Here is a 22,844-nt window from a genome sequence, read left to right as displayed (position 1 = left end):
AATGAGATCTGGTTTGTGGTGTATTTTACACAAGTTTAAAAAGTTCATATGCAAGAGGTTAAACTGGCCATGAATGGACTTTACAAAAAATATTAAGAGTTTATATGGAATTCTGTTTGCATTTAGTCAATTAATTAACTGAATGTTATGCAGATCTTTATTTCAATGCACTGTAAAACACAGGTTATGTTGCTTTAACTTATTTTAATAAGCTAATCAGGTTTTTACTTATTTTTTTAGTTATAAAAATTTTAACTAAATATTTTTAGTCAGTTTGATCTCAGTTGAGATGATCTGAAAACTTCATTTGATTAAACTAATAAATGTAATGCAGCAAGAATTTTTTTCATTGTATGATGATGTAATTCCAACTGAAATGGAATATTGAGTGGCATTTTATTTTTGAGCTGCTTTTCTCATCTTTCACTTGCAGCAAACTAGTGGTTGGAGGTGCAGGGCTAAGCATTGTTCGCTGTCAAACTGGTGTCATCTGAGACTCGGATTCAGATTTTGATCTGAAAATTACTAAATCAAACTTTTCTTCTTTAGTGGATTAACTGGCACTGACTTATTGTTCACATTAAAGGAACACTCCAGATCTTCTAGAGTTAAACAGTCGACTTGAACCATTTTTTTCAAATCTATTTAGCCAATTTCTGGCAGATTTTCTGGCGGGGTCACTTTTACCTTAGCTTGGCATAATGAATTGAATCGAATTTGACCATTAGCATTTCGTTCCAAAAAAAAAAAAAGTGTTTTTATATTTTTCCTATTTAAGGTTGGACTCTTCTGTAGATACATTTTGAAACAGAAAAATGAAAAATAAAAAAGCTACTTTCTAGGCCAATATTGCTGGGAACTATACTCTCATTCTGGCGCAATAGTCAAGAAACGCTGCTGCTGTACCATGGAGACATGAGAGCTTCTGTACAGAACATACAGAGCTACATTTGACAGACACAATCAATGAACACTTAATGTCAACTACATTATTTAGGGGATTATCCATTATGACATTGATAGGATCTGTTGTTGTCAAGATTAGGCTTCTAAATAAGGAAATAAAATGTCCTATAAGATCTTGAATACCACTTATATCCCTCATTGCAGGTCTCTCTGGAAAGCCTGATATTTCTGTGCCAGTCTTATTACTTATATTATCATGCTCACTTGAACTTGCAGCAAGTGATATGGAGAAAACGCACACAAGCTCTGAGATAAAATCATAATGACTTGCATTTAAAAATCTTTCATTCGTAGATCCTTTATTTTATAAATGCAACATTTTTAATAACTGTAATTCACTTGTTAAGAGGCCCCTGTTTTGACTCTATCCGATAGCATATAGTAGTTGTTTTTTTGTTGTTGCTTTTTTTGCATTACTTTTTTAATGCTTTTAGTTTATATATAGAATGAACGCCTCGGCTTAGTTTGCAGTGCATTATGCAAGGATCATTATGCCTTCGGTTTATTTCAGAACAAGAAATCTGCTCATTGGATTCAAAAGAGGTTCAAGTCAACTGTTTAACTCTATTAGACTTGTAAAATAAGCCTTTCTCAAAAGAAAAAGGTGGATACCTTTAAGTCTAACAATATGCAATCATGATTTCATGCAGACTTTAAGCACTCTTTTTAATTTTTGGTTCCTAATCACAACAAAGCTGTTTTACTTTTAACACTCAAAAGTTTCATTAAAAAAAGCAAAAATAGGCCTAATGTACATTACATTACATTAATTCATTAACTAATGTTTTGCTGATAAGCCCTGTTATAAAGTGTTATTATTTTTTTGTATAAACTGGGACATGATGTTTAATAAATAATGCAGTATTTAAACACATTTTGTTGCCACAATACAATAATCTTTATTATCACTTCATCTATTTAATGCATTCCTCATAAAAGTATTTATTTCTTCAAAGTTCAAATTTTTGATTAGTATTAACTAAGGATGCTCCAATCAGGATTTTTGCAGCCGATACTGAGTACCGATTCCTTGTCATGGAAATCGGCCGATACAGAGAAACAATTCTGATGCTTTAAGCTTTATTATGCAGAAAGCACACTTCCCTCTAAGTATAATACATAAAAAAAAGTTTGGAGTGCATGTTGGATGCATAAGAATTTAAAATGCAAACCTATAAGTCTAATACTTCTTTACTAAAAGTAAGTATAGGTCTATAAAGTACTGTGTATTGTAAGTAACAAAAGTGTTATCATTAAATATTCATTTCATTTTTATTTTCGGCTTAGTCCCTTTATTAATCAGGCGTCGCTACAGCAGATTGAACTGCCAACTTATCCAGCATATGTTTTACGAGGCGGATGGTCTTCCAGCTGCAACCCCTAACTGGGAAACACCTATACACTCCTGCATTCACACACATATGCTCTTCTGACAATTTAGGTTATACATACATACAGTTGAACTCAGAATTATTAGCCGCCTTATGCCCCCCCCCCCCCCCCCCCCCCCCCAATTTCTGTTTAATGGAGAGAAGATTTCTTCAACATATTTCTAAACATAATAGTTTTAATAATTCATTTCTTATAACTGATTTATTTTATCTTTGCCATGATGACAGTAAATAATATTTGACTAGATCTTTTTCAAGACACTTCTATTCAGCTTAAAGTGACATTTAAAGGCTTAACTGGGTAAATTAGGTTATCTAGGCAGGATAGGGTATTTAGGCAGGTTATTGTATATTGATGGTTTGTTCTGTAGATTTAGAAAAAATATATAGCCTAAAGGGGCTCATAATTTTGACCTTAAAAGGGTGTTTTAAAACTGCTTTTATTCTAGTTGAAATAAAACAAAGAAAAAATATTATCAGACATACTGTAAAAATTTCCTTGCTGTGTAAAACATCATTTGGGAAATATTTAAAAAAGAAAAAAAAAATCAAAGGGGGGCTAATAATCTTGACTTCGACTGTAGTTGCTGGCTGTGTTCTATTCTGAGTTATCCCCCTATGCCCTATTTGTATAGAACATTCTGACATTTAAACTTGGAATTATTTACACTTTTTATATTACTAAAAGCAATAAAGTCATCAGTCTTAGGTGTAATTTGCTTTCAAAGTATTTTTACAGTTCAGTTTTAGCGATCTTCATGTTTACAATTGCGCTCCCTTCGCAGTGCACTTTGAAAACATTTTAAACACGGCCGTGGCTTATGACGAAAGCTATAGATGACCTTTTATTTAAAAGCGGAATTTTTGTTTTGTCTCTAAAGCTTGTGAAAAAACAAACAAAAAACATAGCTTACGATAATACTTGTAATTTATAGGTTATTTATGGGCCTGCTGGTGAGAACAATTCTGCAGTAGTTTGCATGCGTCAAATTGTAAAAGTAGACTTTTAAAAAAATTTAAATAAATAAACAATATCTTACTTAATCACAATAATAATAATCATCATCATTAATATTATTGATATTATTATTAAAGTGGGATTTTTTTATTTCCTAATAAATATTTATTAATATTACATTTCATTTCTCATTAAATCACCTCATTATTTATTTATTTACATGATTTATATATGATATTAGAATACGTGTTAGCTTTTGTAAGTGATTTTATGTTTTGGAATAGAATATGTTCTCAATAATATTTGAAAAGGAAGCATTGGCCCTACAGTATATGTGCTGTTTAGATATATTCCAATTAAAATGGAAAGCGAGTGCATGTTTTTACCAAAACTAATATTGGATTATTTTTTAAATGCATGTGCATGTAAAACAATATAAGTTGCACAAAGAAATTATAGGGGTTTTCTCTAAGGAAATTGTTACCACCCCATTTAGAGCATCATTATGGGCGTTTCATGTTATAACTGACGTTGTTCAAATAATAGATCTGTGACAGAGAAACTACAGGTTTTTGGAAGCACTCACTACTACATCGATCTTTTCCCAAACAATGGATCCTACAATGATAGTTCCACCACGAGTTACACTGTTGTTTGGGAAACGCACCCCCAGATCAGTGAGTACAGAGTCATTAAACATGATTATTGGCTGATGCTGAACGATCGGAGCATCTCTAGTATTAACAAATACAGGTTTTTACTTTACTTTACATATACCCATTTTGTAGGGATGAGAATAAGCCTCATGAGGCACCAAAATTCTTTACTAGATTTTTAAAAATGCAATTTAACCTGAAAAAAGAAGTCTGATTCCTGGTCAGAATGCAAAAGCAACTTATTTTACCCACTTAGTGAGACTAAATTTCTTCTTTTATGCATCACTTTGCTTTTTTCCATTTAGTTTTTCACATCCATCGTCCCACTCTCCCGAAATAACTTATAGCCCATGTCTTGATCCATCCATCCATCTGCCTATAATTCACTTTATCACTGCAACACGACTAGTATAAGCCAGCCTGTGTGTGTGTGTGCTTGTTTATGTATGTAACCTTGGACTTGGTTTACCAGTTTGATGCTCTCTTTTTTGTTTGTGAAGGAAAGAAGGATGAGTATGCTGCTCTCTAATGGAGCCGAGGCACTGTCTCTGCGTCCTTCAGTGCTTTTGAGAGCGCTGTTCACTTCAATGTACTGAGAGTGTGAGTGAGTTTGTGTGTGTGTGTGTGTGTGCGCGCGCTTGTACATGTGTGGATTTGTCTGAAGAGTCCTCAACTTCTTCGTCTTCATAGTCAGGCTAATGCAGCTGAGACTATGTCAGCATGTGTTAATGTGCCTTTCCACTTAGTTACCACAGAGATACATGTTACCCAGAGAAGATGCAGAATATAGGGTGAAACTGAAGATTAGAGACAAAAATTCAAGAGGGAGTAAGCACTAGATGAGAGAGATATGGATGGATGGGTAAAATGGTATGTGACAAGACTTTAGAGACGACATCTGTGAAGTTTCCCTCTCATTTCCTGTCCAGATGGAGAGACTCATGATGCCGAATCAGATGAATTTGTGTGGGTTTTGGGTATATATTTTATCATACATACAAAAATAATACAACGTACACCAGGGCTTGATTTTAACTTTTTTGATCACCAGCCATTGTGGCCAGTAGTTTTCCTGCATCACTTGCCATTTTCACTAGCCACAATTTTGTTGTTGGCAAAATACATTTTATATGAATAAATTTGACTTTGGCATAATAAAATTACTTGATTTAAATTTTGTGCTATGTCCACATGACTCCTCGTTAATTTAACTTTTTTGATTTGATTTTTTAATTTTCTTTAACCACAAGTGGGTTATAGTTACATAGGGCTCTATTTTGACGGTCCATGCGCTGGTCCATATTTTGACGGTCCTGAAACGCTTTCAGGGCGTGTCAGGACGCGTTTTTGCTAATTTAAGGACGGGAAATCTGCCTTGCACAGTGGCGCATGGTCTAAAAGGGTTGAGTTTATTTTCTTAATGAGTTATAGGTGTGTTTTGAGAATAAACCAATTATAGTCTCATCTCCCATTCCCTTGAAGAGTCAGCTGTGTTGCGCCAAGAGCGCGTTCGCTATTTACAGGACGCAAAGTAAGTCTAAGTGGAAAAAATGAGCATTTCACAAGCAAACAGTTAACAGTTGACAGTGTTTTAACAGAAAACTGTTAAACAGCATCTACTGCGTGAGAATGAGAGATAATGTATCTACTTTTACTTTCGCTCTTGGATAGGGAAACCTTTACGCACAGACATCAATTAGCCTATAAATAATTAATTTCGTTTGTTAAGCGCAAAGATTTGTTTCAAAACTATTTCTAAATTCAGTTCTAATTTCTAGCAAACGAATAAATGAACAATAATGACCAAGTGTGGTCAAAATACTGAGTTATTTCCAAATACACCTGCCATGCCCCATATGGTCTAAAACCTGACAGGTGGGCAAATCTAAGCTTGTTTTTAATAAAACAAATGTAAATATGGATATATCAAATAATACTGCTAATAATAATAACATTATACAAAAGCAAATTGTTATAAATGAACTGAAAAAGCCCCCGAGATGAAGAAGACATAAAAGCAGTGATTTTTAATATTTATGTAGGCTAGAAAATAATATGTTTTGTAATATTTTAATCCTTTATATTTATATCCTATATCTATTCTTATTATATTCTATATATATCCTTAATATTTACATTTTTTCATATGTAAAGATATTTGCCTATTGCTCTCTTGTGCGTATTAAGCAGTGCGTAAGCGAGGCGCGACTCTGCGCCGGAGTTTAGACCAGGTTAGTTTTGGTCTAATGAAAAATCTATTATAGTTTCTCAAAATAGCGACGCGCCAGCGGTCCGCCTCAGAACGTCTTCCTTTTTAGACCAGAACGCCTATGGGCGCACAAATGAGCGCTAATGCATTTGCTATTTAAACAGCGTAGCGCAACGCCTCAAAACGACTCTTGCGCCAAGCTGAAACTACCAAAAGACTACTGCGCCACGCCTTGCGCCACACTGCGCCGGGTGTATGATAGGGCCCATAGTGTTGCATTGCAATTGGTTTTATTTCAAATGGCTTCTAAGGGTTCAACACTAAGGATTTAACTTCTCTGGCCATACTAAACTTATTATTTCCTTGCCACAAATGTCAAATAATGGGCCAAAACAAGCAAAATATAACTTTTTATTCAACAAAAATGTTCTTAAAAAACAATTGACATTTAAAAAAAAAAAATTCATGTATCTAAAACTATACACAGTATTCTGTCCAGGCTAAAGGTCCCAGATCACCAGTTAACTGGTGGATGGAGAGTTGATCTCCTATTAAAACAATGTTATTATAAAGGATGATAATATAACCATATTAACAAAAATAACTGTAAACAAAAGAAAGCCGGTGAAAGATATTCTGTGTGTGATAATGAAAGCATGATCATTATTGTTAGGCTCATTAATAATCTGTTCAAAGAATGGTTAAAGTGGAAGCAGCAATCGTTGCTGCTAATAAAAAATCCCAAGCTCTTGAAAGTAGCAGGTCTTTGGTAGCAGGACTGTGCATGCATGTCTTTTTCAAAGAGAAACGATCACACCAGTGGCGTTTCCAGGTACGGTTGCTTCACGAAAGGAAACGGGACACGGGAGCTTTTAAGCACTTGCACGTCAGCGAGTGAAGATCTCTATGCGCATGATCGTCCTCTCATTTGGTATTCACCTGCTTTCTTTTGCTCACAGGAACAGTTATCAGTCGAGCTTCTTCTCGATTCTAAGATCACATTTGCATGCATATTGACAAGCGGTCTTAAAATAAAATTCGAATCTTTAGTGACAAGGCAGCACTGACAATTTAAGAAATATTTTTTAACCAACAGCCATCTCACCTCAGGCCATCCAAAGCTGAATTGTCGTCCTTAATGATTCATGTCAATGCTTACTAGCACTTTGAGAGTCAATAATTCATATACTCTCAAAACAAAATGAGAAAGTGTGTTTAACACCGGTTTATCTATTCTTCTGTCCAAATTGGATCAGCTTCTTCAATTCAATCGCTGTTTGAGTTATTTGAAAACAGGATAAGTAGACGAAAAATAAATATCAAAAAAATTCTGGCATGGTAGGAAAAAATATGCTAGTATATTGGTTGATTTTTGAGTCTTAGGCCCAATCCCAATTCTATGCCCTTCTCCCTACCCCTCGTTTTGCGCATTCATGTGAAGGAGTAGGGGCTAAGGGGAAGGGCTAGATAGCCCTTGAAACTGAGATTTTTCAGGACCACAAAATTTCTCAGAATAAACCAGCTACAGTTGTGCTCACTGCAGAGCCACTTGGGCAGAGCTGAGCTCTAGCAAGGGGTTTAGCTCCAGCTCCAGCTTCATTGCACTTCTTCTACAAGTGATGTCACTGGGGTTGGGGTTAGGAGTGGGGTGGATGTACACATTAAAACAGCTTATACGAGGAGGAGTTGGAGCTCAAGCTCCCCCTCTCTCTGGAGCTCAAGTGGCTCTGCAGCAAACAGTGTCGCGCTACAATGGCGGGGGGATTGGGGTTGGGGTGAAATTCCTGGAGTTTTACTGGAGACAGAACAAAATGGGAGATGGGTCTGAAACACAGGAGACTCTCTGGAAAAACTGTAGTGTTGGCAGGTATGGCCAAGGTGAAGGAGTAGGGATACAAAAATAGAATTGGGATTGGGCCTAAGAGACTGTCGGACTTGATTGATTGACTTGTAGACAGCATCAAAGATTCGTTAGATTTTGTGAACTTGGTCATCCAGCCGGTTCAACAGCATCACTTTAGACCATTTAGCTTGTAAATAATGATCAGTTCCTTGCATAGATTGATAGTTTCACTTCATACACATGTTAGGTTCCACATAATTTCTTCAGGTCATCCCAACAAAAATTAATTAAGTTAACTTAACTGTTTTGTTTTTTTTTACAAATCTTAGTGGATTGAACATAAAACAAGTCAGAGTTTAAGACACTGATATAATGATTCCCATCAACCTGCATTTTATGAATCACCACTATAGTTTCATCGAAAAATCTTTAATGCTTTCCTAATGAAACATCATCTAAAATAACTTGTTTCAAATGTTATTTTATTTATAGCCTGCTGATTTGTAAAATGAACAGCAGATGTTCATTTTTGATTAGATTATGCCTTTAATGTTACCTATTTGTGTGTTTGTTTGTTGTTTAAAGCCACTGGGTGCAGGCGATTATTTAGAAATCGCACGCTGTTTTGACACGGTCATCATACGTAATGTTCCTTACCTTCAACTCGGAATGAAGGACCAGGCGAGACGTTTCACTACACTCATCGACAACTTCTATGATCAAAAGGTATTGTGCAACAAGACTCTCCTCAAGCATGTCAATATTCAGAACTAAAAATAACTACTGTAATATACCGCTGCAACATTTGTTTCATACATTGTTGATCACCTGTGTAATCATTTAAAGGGATAGTTCACACAAAACCGAAAATTCTGTAATCATTTACTGACCTTTCTCTTGTCATAAATCTATTTGAGTTTCTTTTTTGTAATGAACACAAAAGAAGTTATTCTGAAACATGTTAGATTGTATTTTTGTATATATATAGATTGTATATATAGTATTTTTCAAAACATCTTTTTCATTCAACATATAAAGGAAACTCATAAAGGTTTGAAACCACTTAAGGGCGAGTAAATGATTGGTAAAATTTCATTTTAGGTTGAACTATCTCTTTAACAGCAACATATCTAGTTTGTCACCATCTCTCTGTGTAAAACTCTCAGGTTAGAGTGGTGATGTTGGCTGATGCACCGTTAGACCGTCTCCTTGATCAGGGACAGATGACTGGTGAAGAAGCGAGAGATCGCCTAATGCTGGATGAACTCGGCCTGACTGATGTAATGATAGAACCAAAACACTGCCACCTATTGGCAATACATTATAATTTTACTTTACATTCCCTAAACAAACACTCTCAGTACACATAATGTAACATACATTTGAAGTCAGAATTATTAGCCCCCCTGAATTTTTAGACCGCTTGTTTATTTTTTCCCCAATTTCTGTTTAACGGAGAGCAAATATTTTCAACACATTTCTAAACATAATAGTTTTAATAACTCATCTCTAATAACTGATTTATTTTATCTTTGCCATGATGACTGTAAATAATATTTTACTAGATATTTTTCAAGACACTTCTATACAGCTTAAATTGACATTCAAAAGGCTTAACTAGGTTAATTAGGTTACCTAGGCAGGTTAGGGTAATTAGGCAAGTTATTGTATAACAGTGGTTTGTTCTGTAGATTATTGAGAAAAAATATAGCTTAAAGGGGCTAATAATTTTGTCCCTAAAATTGTGTTTTAAAAATTAAAACTGCTTTTATCCTAGTCGAAATAAAACAAATAAGTTTTCTCCAGAAGAAAAAAATATTATCAGACATACAGTGAAAATTTCCTTGCTCTGTTAAACATCATCAAACACAAACACACCTGCCTGTAATTATCACGTGGTGTTCAGGTCCTAATTAATTGATTCAGGTGTGTTTGATATGGGTAGCAACTGAAATCTGCTTGAAGGTGGCTCTCCAGGAACAGGGTTGGCCACCCCTGGTTTAGAGAGTGTCATTTCTAATTTAATGTAATCTTTTGTTTTATTGCTTAGCTACAAAAAGCTAACAGAAATTGAATGTTTCAGTTAAATAAATCTGATTTTTAACTCTCACCCACTGGATAGAGCAAAATGCAGAGATGTCAGTGAGCAAATGAAGGCAGATTCTGCTTGACTAGTGTATGCAGCATTGAACTCCACTGTGCTATAAATGTAATTGTTTATGTCAAGGGTGTCCAAACTTGGTCCTACAGGGCGCGTCCTGCAGATTTTAGCTCCACATTGCCTCAACACACCTGCAAAGATGTTTCTAGCTAGTCCGTGTGTGTCTGATTGGGGTTTGAACTAAACTTTGCACGACACCGGCCCTCCAGGACAGAGTTTGGAGACCCCTGGCTTATGTTTGTATGGTAATATAAAAAAATATACTGCATTAGTTTTATATATATATATATATATATATATATATATATATATATATATATATATATATATTTAGCCCTGATGATTCTTTGCTGAGTCCTGTAGAATGTATAATAACTGCTTATTAAAATTCATTTATTTGTTCAGGAGGCCAGCAAGCGAATTACTCTGTTCACTGCGGATGAAGAGATCTTTGCCTTCCAGAGGACAGTGTCTCGCCTTGCAGAGATGCAGACAGAACAATACTGGATAAGTGGAGATCGGAGTCAGTCATGATCTAAAAATGGTACAAGTCCATCACCATGAACAGACTGTAAGCCTGCTATTTTCAACAGCAATGGGAATCTTTCATATCCCCACTGCACCATTAATGTGCAAAAGTACATCTCATCATGCGCAGGGAGATATTGCGTATGCTGCCAAATGAGAAGATGTCTAGCACCCTCTAGTGGATTATATAATCTGTAGTGTTTAGTGTATGTACTTTTGAAAACACTCCCTCTGTGAGGAAGACAAAGTTTATTCTTAATGTAATGGCAACATAAATATTTCAGTGTTGCATGTCTCCTGTCTATTTATGCATTTATGCTTGCTTAAATATAAAAGTCATTTGCTGCTACACATAAAACAATTATGATATAATAAGCATAATTGGCATAAAAAATAAGACTTATGACATAAAATGTTTAAATTATGAGATTAAAAATGAATTGATGCAAGTAATTGTTTGTCATATTTATGATTGTCAGATTTTTTTGAGCAGTGTTTTCCAATTATGAATTTAAGAAAAAATGGCGTGAATAATTTTGTCAAATGACTGTCATAATGACTTTATTATTTTTAAGTCCTAATTGTGACTATTAATTCAAACAATGAGAAATCATTATGTTAGTTAAGTAGTTCATTTAATTATTTGTCATCATTTCAACTTAATTTCATAATTATGAGTATCTCAATTTAGACATAAATCAAAATTAAATACAGTGCTCATATATGAGTACACCCCATTTTGCAAATGAATATTTTTATCAATTTATTTATTTAAATAATATTTGTCACCGAACATCTTTAGAAATAGAAAGATAATAGATTGAAATTCATGCAACATATTGGAAAACAAAATCACAAACAAAAAAATGTCAACAAAATTGTATACATTTTTTGTTTTTCTTGAGTTTTGCTTTTTTCATTTTTTGTTTAATTTTTTTACCTAACATATAAATTTGGGTGTACTAATTTTGGATCATTATCATGAGTTATGTTATCAAATTAGCTCCAGATTTGGCTTCAGTACTGGCCAATCAAATGTATATGCACCAATTTATTATCGTAAAGCTTCCTATAGAAAATTATAATTAAAATGAAAGATTTGTAAGGGGTGTACTCTTAATTGTTGAGCACTACATATACATATATTGAATTACCTTAACATTTGCTAATTAACTTGAGTAATTCTAGTGTCGTTTATGTATACAGTTAAAGTCAGAATTATTAGTCCCTCTTTGAATTTGTTTTTCTTTTTTTAAATATTTCCCAAATGATGTTTAACACAGCAAGGACATTTTCACATTATGTCTGATAATATTTCTTCTTCCTGAGAAAGTCTTACTTGTTTTATTTTGGCTATAATAAAAGCAGTTTTCATATTTTAAAACAAATTTAAGGTCAAAATTATTAGCCTCTTTAGCCTATATTTTTTGATAGTCTACAGAACAAACCATCATTTCACAATAACATGCCTAATTACCCTAACCTGCCTAGTAAACCTAATTAACCTAGTTAAGCCTTTAAATGTCACTTTAAGCTCTATAGAAGTGTCTTGAAAAATATTAAGTCAAATATTATTTACTGGCATTGTGGCAAAGATAAAATAAGTCAGTTATTAGAAATGAGTTATTAAAACTATTATGTTTAGTAATGTGTTGAAAAAAAATCTCCTCTCTGTTAAACAGAAATTGGGGAAAAAAAATAAACAGGGGGGCTAATAATTCTGACTTGAACTGTATATGCTTAAATAGTTATAACAGCTGTACTGGTTCTGATTGTTAAATGCTAAGATGACAATTAATATCACAAATCAGATAAGCACGAACTCACATAGCTAGTTTCTTTAGATCTTGTATTATAAGGAACACCTCTTATGAAATGGGTCGGGTTGAATTATAAGTGTAAATACCATAAGAAAAGTAAAAAAATTAACAATTAATATATTTCCACCAAAATGTAATGTGCACGAATGGATAGAGAATGCATGCATGAATAAAAACAGGTAGCATCTTAGTTTTAAAGCGTTGTATATGTCTTCATGATCATACATTAAATTAAAATAAATTAAATTAAATTAAATTAAAATACAATCCTCTTGTAATTTCTCTTTGTGGTCTTAAGGTGGCAGTAGAAGATAGTTTTGTCACCTGTACTTACCCCACGTGCTCTGTGTTTTTGTTTTAAATGACACCAACACTGCACACTGCAGATCCCTATCAATCCCATATCAGAGAGCACTGATATTATAGTGACCCTCTCCAATGACAAACATGAATCTATATCAATATTCTCAGAAACAATCCTTTACACAGGCCGAAAACAAACAAAAATGCATGTCTTATAAGAGACTGTGGCCTAAAACACATCATTCTATTATCAGCATCCAGCAATGTTAAATGTTCATTTTAGACGTAGTGTCTAATGATCATAGTAAATGCAAATAGAAAAGACACCTGCAGGATTTTCTATCTACTCAGGGTTAGTGGAACAAAGGAGAGGGAGACAGGAGAGGGGGAGGGATGATTTTAAAAAGATAAGGAATGAATAGAGAAGTGGGAAACAATGCTGTTAGATCTTCAGTGACAGCATTTTAGTGCCACTTATTGTTCACACAATAGGATAAAAGAATCATAAATCGTGCAGTCTGAGTTTGTATGCTTAGTGCACGTATTTCTCTGTAGCTGCATAAATGCTATTATCGATCTCAGTTTGCATCTCCATCAACGTGCAGACAAGTGGATGAAGAGCGCGCGTTCCTTCACGAACACGAACTGCGCCCGAGAAAATGCGCATCTCTGTAGGAACAAAGGCGTGCTCGTGTTTTGATAAGACGTCACCGCACTACAGTAGCGCCCACTGAGGAGAGAAGACGGGTATAACATTTCTGGATTATGAATTACGTCATGTGTTTGAATAAAAAGCAGGCTGGCAGCAGGGGGCGTGTCATGTCGGACTACTTCACGCTGTGATTAAAGGGACAGCGCTAATGTCAATGCAAGACATGCCTCAACATAGGACAGTGGCACCACAGTAAGTACCTACCTTTTCTTCTGTTTATCTATTAGCAAATCATTTAGTGATAAAATAAAGTTTCATTGAAAATAAGAATGTTATCATACCCCTAAATTTTTTTTGCAGAATGTACACAAGGAGTTTTAAACAGATGGTACTGTTTGATGGCAAGAAATTAATAAATAAAACAAAAAAAAATATTTTTTTTATTAAATGCATGCATAAAATCAATATAAAAGCTAATATATAACTGCATAATGTTTGTTTACTTCTGGACACATTTTATACTACTTTTTTGTTGTTAAATAAAGTTAGAATCCAAATGTTTGGAATTATTAAAAAGGGGGGTAAAAAGTACAACAGTGGTGAATTCATATGAAGACATATTCATTTTGATTGTTTTGAAGGCAACATGGTGGCTTAGTGGTTAGCACTCTTGCCTCACAGCAAGAAGGTCACTGGTTCAAGTTCCGGCTGGGTCAGTTGGCATTTCTGTGTGGAGTCTACATGTTCTTCCCATGTTGGCGGCGGGTCCTCCGGTTTACCTCACAGTCCAAAGACATGCGGTGTTGAAGAATTGAATAAACTAAATTGGCAGTATGTGTGTTAAAGAGTGTGTATGGGTGTCTGTGGCCACCCCTGATGAAAAAAGGGACTAAGCCAAGGGAAAAATGTATGATTGATTGAAGAATCAATCAAATTAACACTGATTTGAAGCTGAATTTTGTGGTGTAGAACTAAAATCCAGAAAGAACATTCTGCCTAGGATCAAACCTTGTTTCACAGAAGAAATCAAATAACACTTAAACGGAACAGAGAATATGACAGGAAAATAAAAACATGACTTTTTAATTACTTTGAAGATCAGTCATATGATTATAACCCATGGGTTTTAAACTCAATCCCTGGAGGGCCGCAGCTCTACACAGTTTTGTTCCATTCCTGTCAAACACAGCTGATCCAAATAATCGGGGTGTTCAAAAGAGTCATGAACATCTTCATTAGTTGGATCAGCTGTGTTTGATCAGGGTTTGAGCAAAACTGTGCAGAGCTGCGGCCCTCCAGGAATTGAGTTTGACACCTATGTTATAACGAGGGGTGGATTTAGTGATTTTTGGGCCTTAAGCAATTCCAGCCATGGGGCCCAAGTTCTGAAATGCACACTTCCTACTTTTACTATTATTTTTTTATATTGTGGTTTGTTATATCACTCAATCTTCTTTTCTACATTTTAAATTAATGTAGTCTCTACATTATAAATGATTATTATCTTTATTGTGAATTTACAGCTAAAATTAAACGTATAGTTTTTTTAATATAAGTTTTACTGCTGGGGTGGTCCATGATGGATATTTTATTTTGTAATATTATTATTACATTACATTATTATAATAATATTAAATTTGATTGTATACTAATTAATATTTAATTATGTTAAAATTGTACTTGTTTAACTCTCACCATATGTTAGGAAACAATGTTATATATAGTTTATAGGTATAATTTATACTTCTAGATATTTATTGGGGGGCCCCAGATTTCCAGAGGCCCTAAGCGGCTGCTGACCTCGCTTATTGGTTAAATCCGCCCCTGGTTATAACCCACCATCTAACACTAAAAACGTTACCACATGCGTTACATGAGAATGCTGTCTTCAATCTATGTCATTATCCTGAAGGTACACTCTGATTTTACTAATCGCATGTATTTTCTCAGGCCTTTGGTTATAACCAATACTGCACAATGTATTTACTTGCGTTACGTGGACAAGGGTGTCTATTCTATAGCACATTTTTGATATATACCCAGATAACGTTGTTTGCATGCCTGAACCACAAATTCTAGCAACTGAATCTATATTTGGAAATCAGATAAAGTGATACAGGCTCCCTCTGTCAGTGCTGTGGAGTGACTTGTTTGAACATGTCCTCTCGCCTGATGGCAGCTGTGCTCTAGGAGGGAGCAGTGGCCCTTTAAGAGGCGATCCCGTACGCGGAATCCAGGGGGCAGGGCTCTGTCAGCGGTAGAGGCTGCGCTTCTCTTCTCGCCCTCCTCCAGTCACTCAGTTCTAAGTTGAGCTCGCTAGAGCGCTGACAGACGATTAGACCAGAAAGTCCTCTTGTGCCTATAGATAGATAGATAGATAGGTGAAGAAGCTTTCTGGAGGGGATTTTTTTCCTCAATGTACCGTCCGTGACATCGGCATCGGCGCGCGCTCTAACTAGCAGCCACTGACAATGCGCGACAGATGCGTCTTTACCTTTAACTGTTAAAGAGATTTCGGAAAGCGAAGAGACATTGAGTTAATCTGGGAATTAATACAGATATGATCACTGCAGCTAACGAGCACGCGTAGCTCTGTCCTGGTTATAGTAGTTGTCCTGATCTGATTTTGGCTGAATAGCTCGTTGAACGCGCTGCGGCTCTGACAGGTCAGTTCTTTTGTCACTACAGTGAGTTACTGCTGGTGATGCTTGTGTGCAGTGACGTTGTGGCGCTTTGTCCAAGGTGCGCTGGAGAGATATAGTTGAATTACATCAGTGCACCAAGTGACTGGAGTGCGACACAGAGAGGAGACACGGCGCTGGATGAATGGTACGTGTTGAGCTATTGCATTTTGATACATATATTCATGTACAGTCTGCATGGAGGTCAATATTCTATTTCTAGTCAAACTTGTTGTTGTTATTATTATGTATACTGAATAGTAGGACTGTCAGTATGAGGACATTTTGGCTCACATTTGAGATTAATGTCTGCAGATTGTGCAGTGCACACACACACCTTAAGAAATATTTTATTTCATTGTATTTATTTGTAACAAGCCTATAAGTCTCATACATTTCTTTATTATTTTAAAACTCACTTCATTGATGTATAATACATTGCTATTTTTAAAAAATCCATTTGTTGTGCACGCTCTTCTTTTTGGCTGACAATCAACTGTTAGTTATATTATCAATAATGTACTGAATAATGTAGAATATTGCTACGCAGTGTAAATAGATGCCCTAAATTCTCCGCTTTCACAATAAGAGGTGTAGATATCATCCGTCCACTGAAATATGAACAGTCTCAAATATGTCAACGAGTATCATTATGAAAGTTCAAAGAGCAAGAATATGTGCCATCAAGCGAGTGCTGATTTAAACTGAAACCGGAGCACTTCGCGTTCATGCTAAGCTTTGTTTATACTTTCACGTGAGTGTTGCGCGTACCACCACAGACGTGTGCGCGCGCACTCGCTCGTTCTACAGTAGGTGCGTTTATGAGACACATTTCAGAATGACATATTTAATGGATTTACTATCTCAATAATGATTCCCTTATTCGGATGGCAGAATGTTAATATTTAATGCTAGTATTAGTAGTTATATTAGTACGTTTGTCAATGCGATTTAGATGTATATAAAGATTGATGTTTTTATAAAATAGCTCTATAATGTGTTTTTCTCTTTTTGAAACAGGGAGGAGAGGTGTTAATTCCTAATAAGATTTGCACTAGTTGAAGCGTTAAGCATCATTTAGAGTAGAGGTGCATTCATGGAATGCGAATGTGACCGCATCCCACTGCCTATCTAACTTCGACCAAGACAGTAAAGAGGAGTGACAGAAAAGACTTTTAGGAAAGATGGCAGAGACAACCCTGGAGCCACTGTCCTCTCTGGACATTGCCATTGATCCAGATTTTGAGCCACAGAAACGGCCGAGATCATGCACTTGGCCTCTGCCCGAGTCCAGCATGGCTAAGCCTGCATCCAATGACACTGATATAATCCCAGAGGAAGAGGATGATGAGGATGACAGCGCGATGACAATCAATGCCAATGGCATGGGTGAAGGAGAGGACAACGGCAGCCCAAGCCTGGCCGAAGAACTAATTTCCATTAACGGCCAGGAGAACACAGGCTCTCCACTCTCTTCTCAGGCAGCTTCCGCAACCACAGCGAGTCCAGAGGTGGCCAGTCAACAGCAAACTCCCAGGAAGTCATCTTCAAGGAGGAATGCATGGGGCAACCTGTCCTACGCCGACCTGATCACCAAAGCCATAGAGAGCACCCCTGACAAGAGACTCACACTGTCCCAGATCTATGACTGGATGGTCAGCAGTGTCCCCTACTTCAAAGACAAAGGCGACAGCAACAGTTCAGCTGGTTGGAAGGTAAGCGCAGTGCATCTCCAGTCACCAATAATATGCATTTCCATGTCTTTGAGGTGTATCTGATTAAGCAAACATACAAAATAAGTGCTATTGAAGGAAATAAGGTTGAGAACTGCTGCCTGTGTCACAAGGTGTGCTGTCATTCTCTGTGCTGCATCACAACTAGAAACACATGTTCAGGCATGTTTGGCCATACTTACTTACTCACGCACAGAAAACTGGAAAGGTTTCAAGGTTTAATACGCGCGTGACTCAACTGTGAAATAAAAAGCATGATGTCACTTCTAAACAAACTGTTTAGATGCCAGCATAAAAATAAATAGGTAATTATGCATGATTAAATATAACAGAAATGTTTATCAATTGATTAGTTTGTTTTGATCATCAGAGCTGTTCACACTAAGAGCTAAAGCTATATTAGTGTCCATGATGTTCTCTTAAGTGTAAGCATACGCTGCTGTTATGTCAGCTGCCACTGTAAATACTCGAGCTCTTTGAGTTCTGTTTATTTTGGATTGACTCACGATATATTGGATTGATGATCTTAAAACACATTATGATTCCAATTATATATTTTCTTTGTGTTGTATATTTATAGTTGTACTTTGGACTTTCTTATTTCGAATTAGAATGTTTAACAAAACTTTACAGTTATCATTATCAAGTGAATGTCTCTTTTGTTATGCAATTATGATTAAACCCCCTCAAAAAAACAATATCTTCAGAGCCAAGCCTTACAAATGTCCATATTTCCAAATGTCTTTATGTTCATATCCAAACAGCTTGGCTTACGTAAAACTTGGCACGGTAAATGTATCCGCGCTTGAAGCTGCCCAGACTGTTTATGTAGGTGTTGAATGGCATTAGGAATTGCATAACAACTCAGAATGGCGCGAGCTGCTCCTTAGCAGTCAGCGGCCAGGACTGCCTTCAAAGGGAATGTCATGACCATGGGCCGCGGCCAGCACAAGACATATGGGCCTTTCACTTACAGAGCCAGGGCGAGTTGGGGGAGGGGGTGCATGGAAGGGTTATGGACACAAGGTCAAGGGCTGAGTTTGCGGCAGGAGGCCCAGCTCGCCTGTCCCATTGGCCGTAAATAGCCATGAATTATAATAGTGAAAGGAGAGTTACTGGCTGGTCTGTGGCAACGGCGAAATATGTGGAATCCAGCTCAGCGTGGAATTGTTTGCACACCGACTCGTCTAGCATTCAGGGGTGTGGATGTGCATGATCATATTTCTCAAACTGCTATGAAAAACATTATCTGTCAGTCAAACATGTTTTATGAGCAACTGCTATTAGCACAGTTCTCGAGTACACACAAATAAGCACACCTTCCCTGCTCTCTGTTGAGTAGGGTAGTACTGTACATTTTTGGAAAAATGTCTAACAGCGTTATGCTGAACTTTGCTCCAGTGTTACCTCCAGTTTTAAATATGACACATTCCAGCACAGGTCTTTAGAGTAGGTTTGTGTTTATGGAGTGTGTGTGCCGGTTTTAACATGACCCCGCATGACTCCTACAGGTAGCTGCCAACAAACAGGCATAGAATAATCAATATATTAATGGACAAACTTAATTTCTTTAATGTAATGTAACAAACCAGTCCTATACTGCACCCAACCCGGTCTGAGCTGGGATCGAAGTGGTGATTCTTTGTTTGGAAGTCAGTTCCTCTAACAAGGAGGCAAAAGACCATGGCATCTAGAGCACCTTTAGAGGTCAGAGGAGTGAGGTTTGCCTGCATAGCACTTCGCTAGCTGGCCTCCATTACACTCACCCCCCTAAACCTCACTCCCTCACGAGCCTCCAAGTGTAACCCACTGGTCCTACTGCACCCAGCCCGGTCTGAGATGGGAGCGGTGATTCTTTGTTAGGGAGTCAGTTGCTCTAACAAGGAGTCTAAAGACTATGGCCTCTAGCATCTGTCGCTAGAGCACCTTTAGAGGTCATAGGAGTAAGGTTTACCTGCATAGCACTTTGTTAGCTGGCCTCCGTTACACTAATTTAAAGCATCAGCATAGCTTTAATTTTGCTGAAATTAAATGGATATTCACCCCAACTACTTTCTAAATGCATCATAAAGATTATATCCATCTTGGAGTAAAACAAGTTTACTTTGTGACATTTGCCAGACATCTTCAATCATTTGGTCCACTTAACCCATGGGTCTCAAACTCAATTACTGGAGGGCCGCAGCTGTTTTGCTTCAACCCTAATCTAACACAGCTGATCCAACTAATCAAGGTGTTCAAGACTACTATAGACTATTAAGCAGGTGTGAGTTGGAGGTGGTTGGAGAGAAACTATTCAGAGCTGCGGCCCTCCAGGAATTGAGTTTGAGACCATTGACTTGAACCCTGCTCCTTTCTTACTATTAGCTACAAGTTTGCATTCAGATTTGACTCCATTCAATCTCATTTAAACATCTATACAGCTTAAAGTGACATTTAAAGGCTTAATTGGGTTAATTAGGTTAACTAGGCAGGTTAGGGTAATTAGGCAAGTTATTGTGTAACAATAACAATTTGTTCTGTAGACTGTTGAAAGAAAATTGCTCAAAGGGGCTAATAATTTTGTCCTTAAAATGGTTTTTAAAAAATTAATAACTGCTTTTATTCTAGCCTAAATAAAACGATTAAGACTATCTCTAGAAGAAAAGATATTATCAGACATACTGTGAAAATTTCCTTGCTCTGTTAAACATCCTTTGGGTAATATTTTAAAAAGAAAAACAATTCAAAGGGGGCTTATAATTCTGACTTAAACTATATATTCTGAAGAACCTGAGGTTTCAAGGAAAGTACAAGTACAAAGGAAAAAAATGAAGACTGAATGTGTTATCTTAGATGAAGATAAAAAACAGCAATGAACACAACAGTATCTTGTATCAATCTCAATGCAAAGGCTGGAATGTCCAAGTGCAAAAATAACAAGAAGCTGTATCACTATGGTTAATAGGTCACTGGTCCCCTCTGTTTTAATAAGAGAGTTTAGAAGAATTGATATCATAAAGGCGTTCCTTTGTTACTTTTGAGCATGCTGTTGTGACTGTACAGGGGAGAGAGAGAGGGAGTGACTGCTATATCATAGAAGACAATACAGCAGCACCTACTCCTACTCTCTGCAATGAATACATGATAATGCTGTGTGTTTATTTAATGATCTGCCTTTAAAACTCGATATAAAAATTAAGTCTGTTTAAAAATGTTAGACTAATTGGCAAGTTTTCTTCTTAAGGTGTACAAGTGGTGAGACTTTATTGATTCACCATTCTCCTGCAGTGATAGATCGTGCCTCTAGTGTCAAATTATGTACTTTAATCTTAAAAAAAAGTTGCATTTTTCTCTGCTTTACGCATTCTTTCAGATTTGATACATTTTTAAGGCTCTCTCACACACATTTGCCAGCTCACCACGTTTTAATCTTGTCCAGCACACTCTCTCGATCCTCTTTGCTGTTTTATTATTACTTTGTGTAATCCTCCTGTTTATCTCACATCTGAAATATAATCAGATTATGCAACTTAAAAAGAACAAGCTACTACTATCATGTGTTGCACCATTCTTGTTCCTGGAACACTTTATATGCTGATCTGCCAAGCTCAATTGAAATGTTTCAGTCACGGTGATGAAAGCGATCCGGTCACCCTCCAGAGGGTCCGTATTCGCAGAATTCCACTCGGCACAGTTCCAGGATGTAGGTGGGCTATTTTAAATGTTTCCCGTAATCTCTTTATTGTCAGGAGGGTGGGGTAAACAAATGCAACATTAATTTTATATATGGACATAATACGTGCAAAATTGCACTTTTAATATTGCTGCATATCTTACATCAGTATATATCAAATCAAGCTAATTTCTGGAGCACACCTAATTACAACCTTTGGTCGACCAAGGTGCTGTTCAATAGCAGTAGCAGGTAAAAAAAAAAAAACAGCAATACCCTGAAATAAAAACAACCATATAAAACAATAGTAACAACAGTAAAAGTTTTTTTTTAAGTAAAAGTCAATTTAGTATAGCCTGCAACTGCCATTAATCAAGATTAAATGCACTTAAACAAAGATGAGTCTTTAACATCGTTTAAAAAATAGATAGAGTGGGTGCTATTCGGATTTTTAATGGTAACTTATTTCATAGTTTCGGACCCACAACTGCAAAGGCTCTATCACCCCACATTTGAGACGAGTTCAAGGCATTTGCAATAAATGGGAGTCAGCCATTTAAGCGATCTGGTTTGGGCCTTAATTGTGATCAGATCAGAAAGATATAGTGGTGCTAAGTTATGCAATGTTTTATAAACCAAGAGTAACATTTTATAGTCTATTTGGAAATTAACCGGCAACCAGTGTAGTGATCGCAATATTGGTGTGATGTGGTCATATTTGTGGCTACTCGTGAGCAAATGGGCGGCCGCATTTTGGAACATTTGAATTCAAGAAATATATGAAGTTGCAATGAAACAGAAGAAACAAAGTATCAAGGTTTCCGATGTATTGTCACGTACATCCAAATATAATCACTTATCAGATGGACAAATGGATTTTGAGAAGCGTTTTGAGCGAACTAAATAATTGGAGAAGTCATGAACAGATGAACGGCTTCAAATGAGGTCTCTAACATGCGTTTAGCTAAATTAGGGCAAATTTGAAATTTTGTTTCATTTCATGCTGACTTTTAAAGACAGTTCAGTCCAGAGTACTGAGAAAATGAGCGGGCGGTTTGTGCAGACATGTTGACGTTGCTATGAATGTTCACTCATATACAATCACTGTTTTGTGTCTTGATTGACACGTATGAATGTTGACGTTTGGTGCTTTCGTACATGCCTGGTCATGCTTAGGAACATGACAGGTCTTTAATATCTATTTTCCACCAGAATGGATCACATTCTACCAAGAGGCTGTTCTTCCAAGATATCTTAGAATGAACAATTAATTAATGGTGCTATGATT

The 22,844-nt window shown here is 36.3% G+C and overlaps 2 protein-coding genes and 1 long non-coding RNA gene across 6 annotated transcripts in view; 2 read left to right on the top strand and 1 right to left on the bottom strand.

The window, feature by feature from the left end:
• Window positions 1–11,161, top strand: part of afg1lb (AFG1 like ATPase b) — a 123,492-nt gene extending 112,331 nt beyond the window's left edge. For 3 of the 4 annotated variants that reach the window (XR_012395540.1, XM_068215450.1, XM_073932535.1), the window contains 3 exons: window positions 8,609–8,749; window positions 9,190–9,303; window positions 10,590–11,161. Coding sequence is in view for 3 of the 4 variants with exons in the window: in XM_068215450.1 (XP_068071551.1) it covers window positions 8,609–8,749; window positions 9,190–9,303; window positions 10,590–10,718 (384 nt within the window). In the remaining variant the exon portion in view is untranslated. 4 annotated transcript variants of the gene reach the window in all.
• LOC141379314 (uncharacterized) overlaps window positions 1–22,844 on the bottom strand; it is a 187,233-nt gene that overhangs the window by 109,437 nt on the left and 54,952 nt on the right. The window lies entirely within an intron of this gene.
• Window positions 15,789–22,844, top strand: part of foxo3b (forkhead box O3b) — a 45,966-nt gene continuing 38,910 nt past the window's right edge. Inside the window, 2 exon segments of the mRNA NM_131085.1 lie at window positions 15,789–16,316; window positions 17,189–17,883. Coding sequence (NP_571160.1) covers window positions 17,353–17,883 — 531 coding nt within the window. The 5' untranslated portion in view covers window positions 15,789–16,316; window positions 17,189–17,352.

This window comes from Danio rerio, chromosome 20 (genome assembly GCF_049306965.1).
Source record: "Danio rerio strain Tuebingen ecotype United States chromosome 20, GRCz12tu, whole genome shotgun sequence".
NCBI classification, from domain to species: Eukaryota; Metazoa; Chordata; class Actinopteri; order Cypriniformes; family Danionidae; genus Danio; species Danio rerio.
The sequence above is the reverse complement of the archived record's forward strand: the minus strand, read 5'-3'. Positions and strand labels throughout refer to the sequence as shown.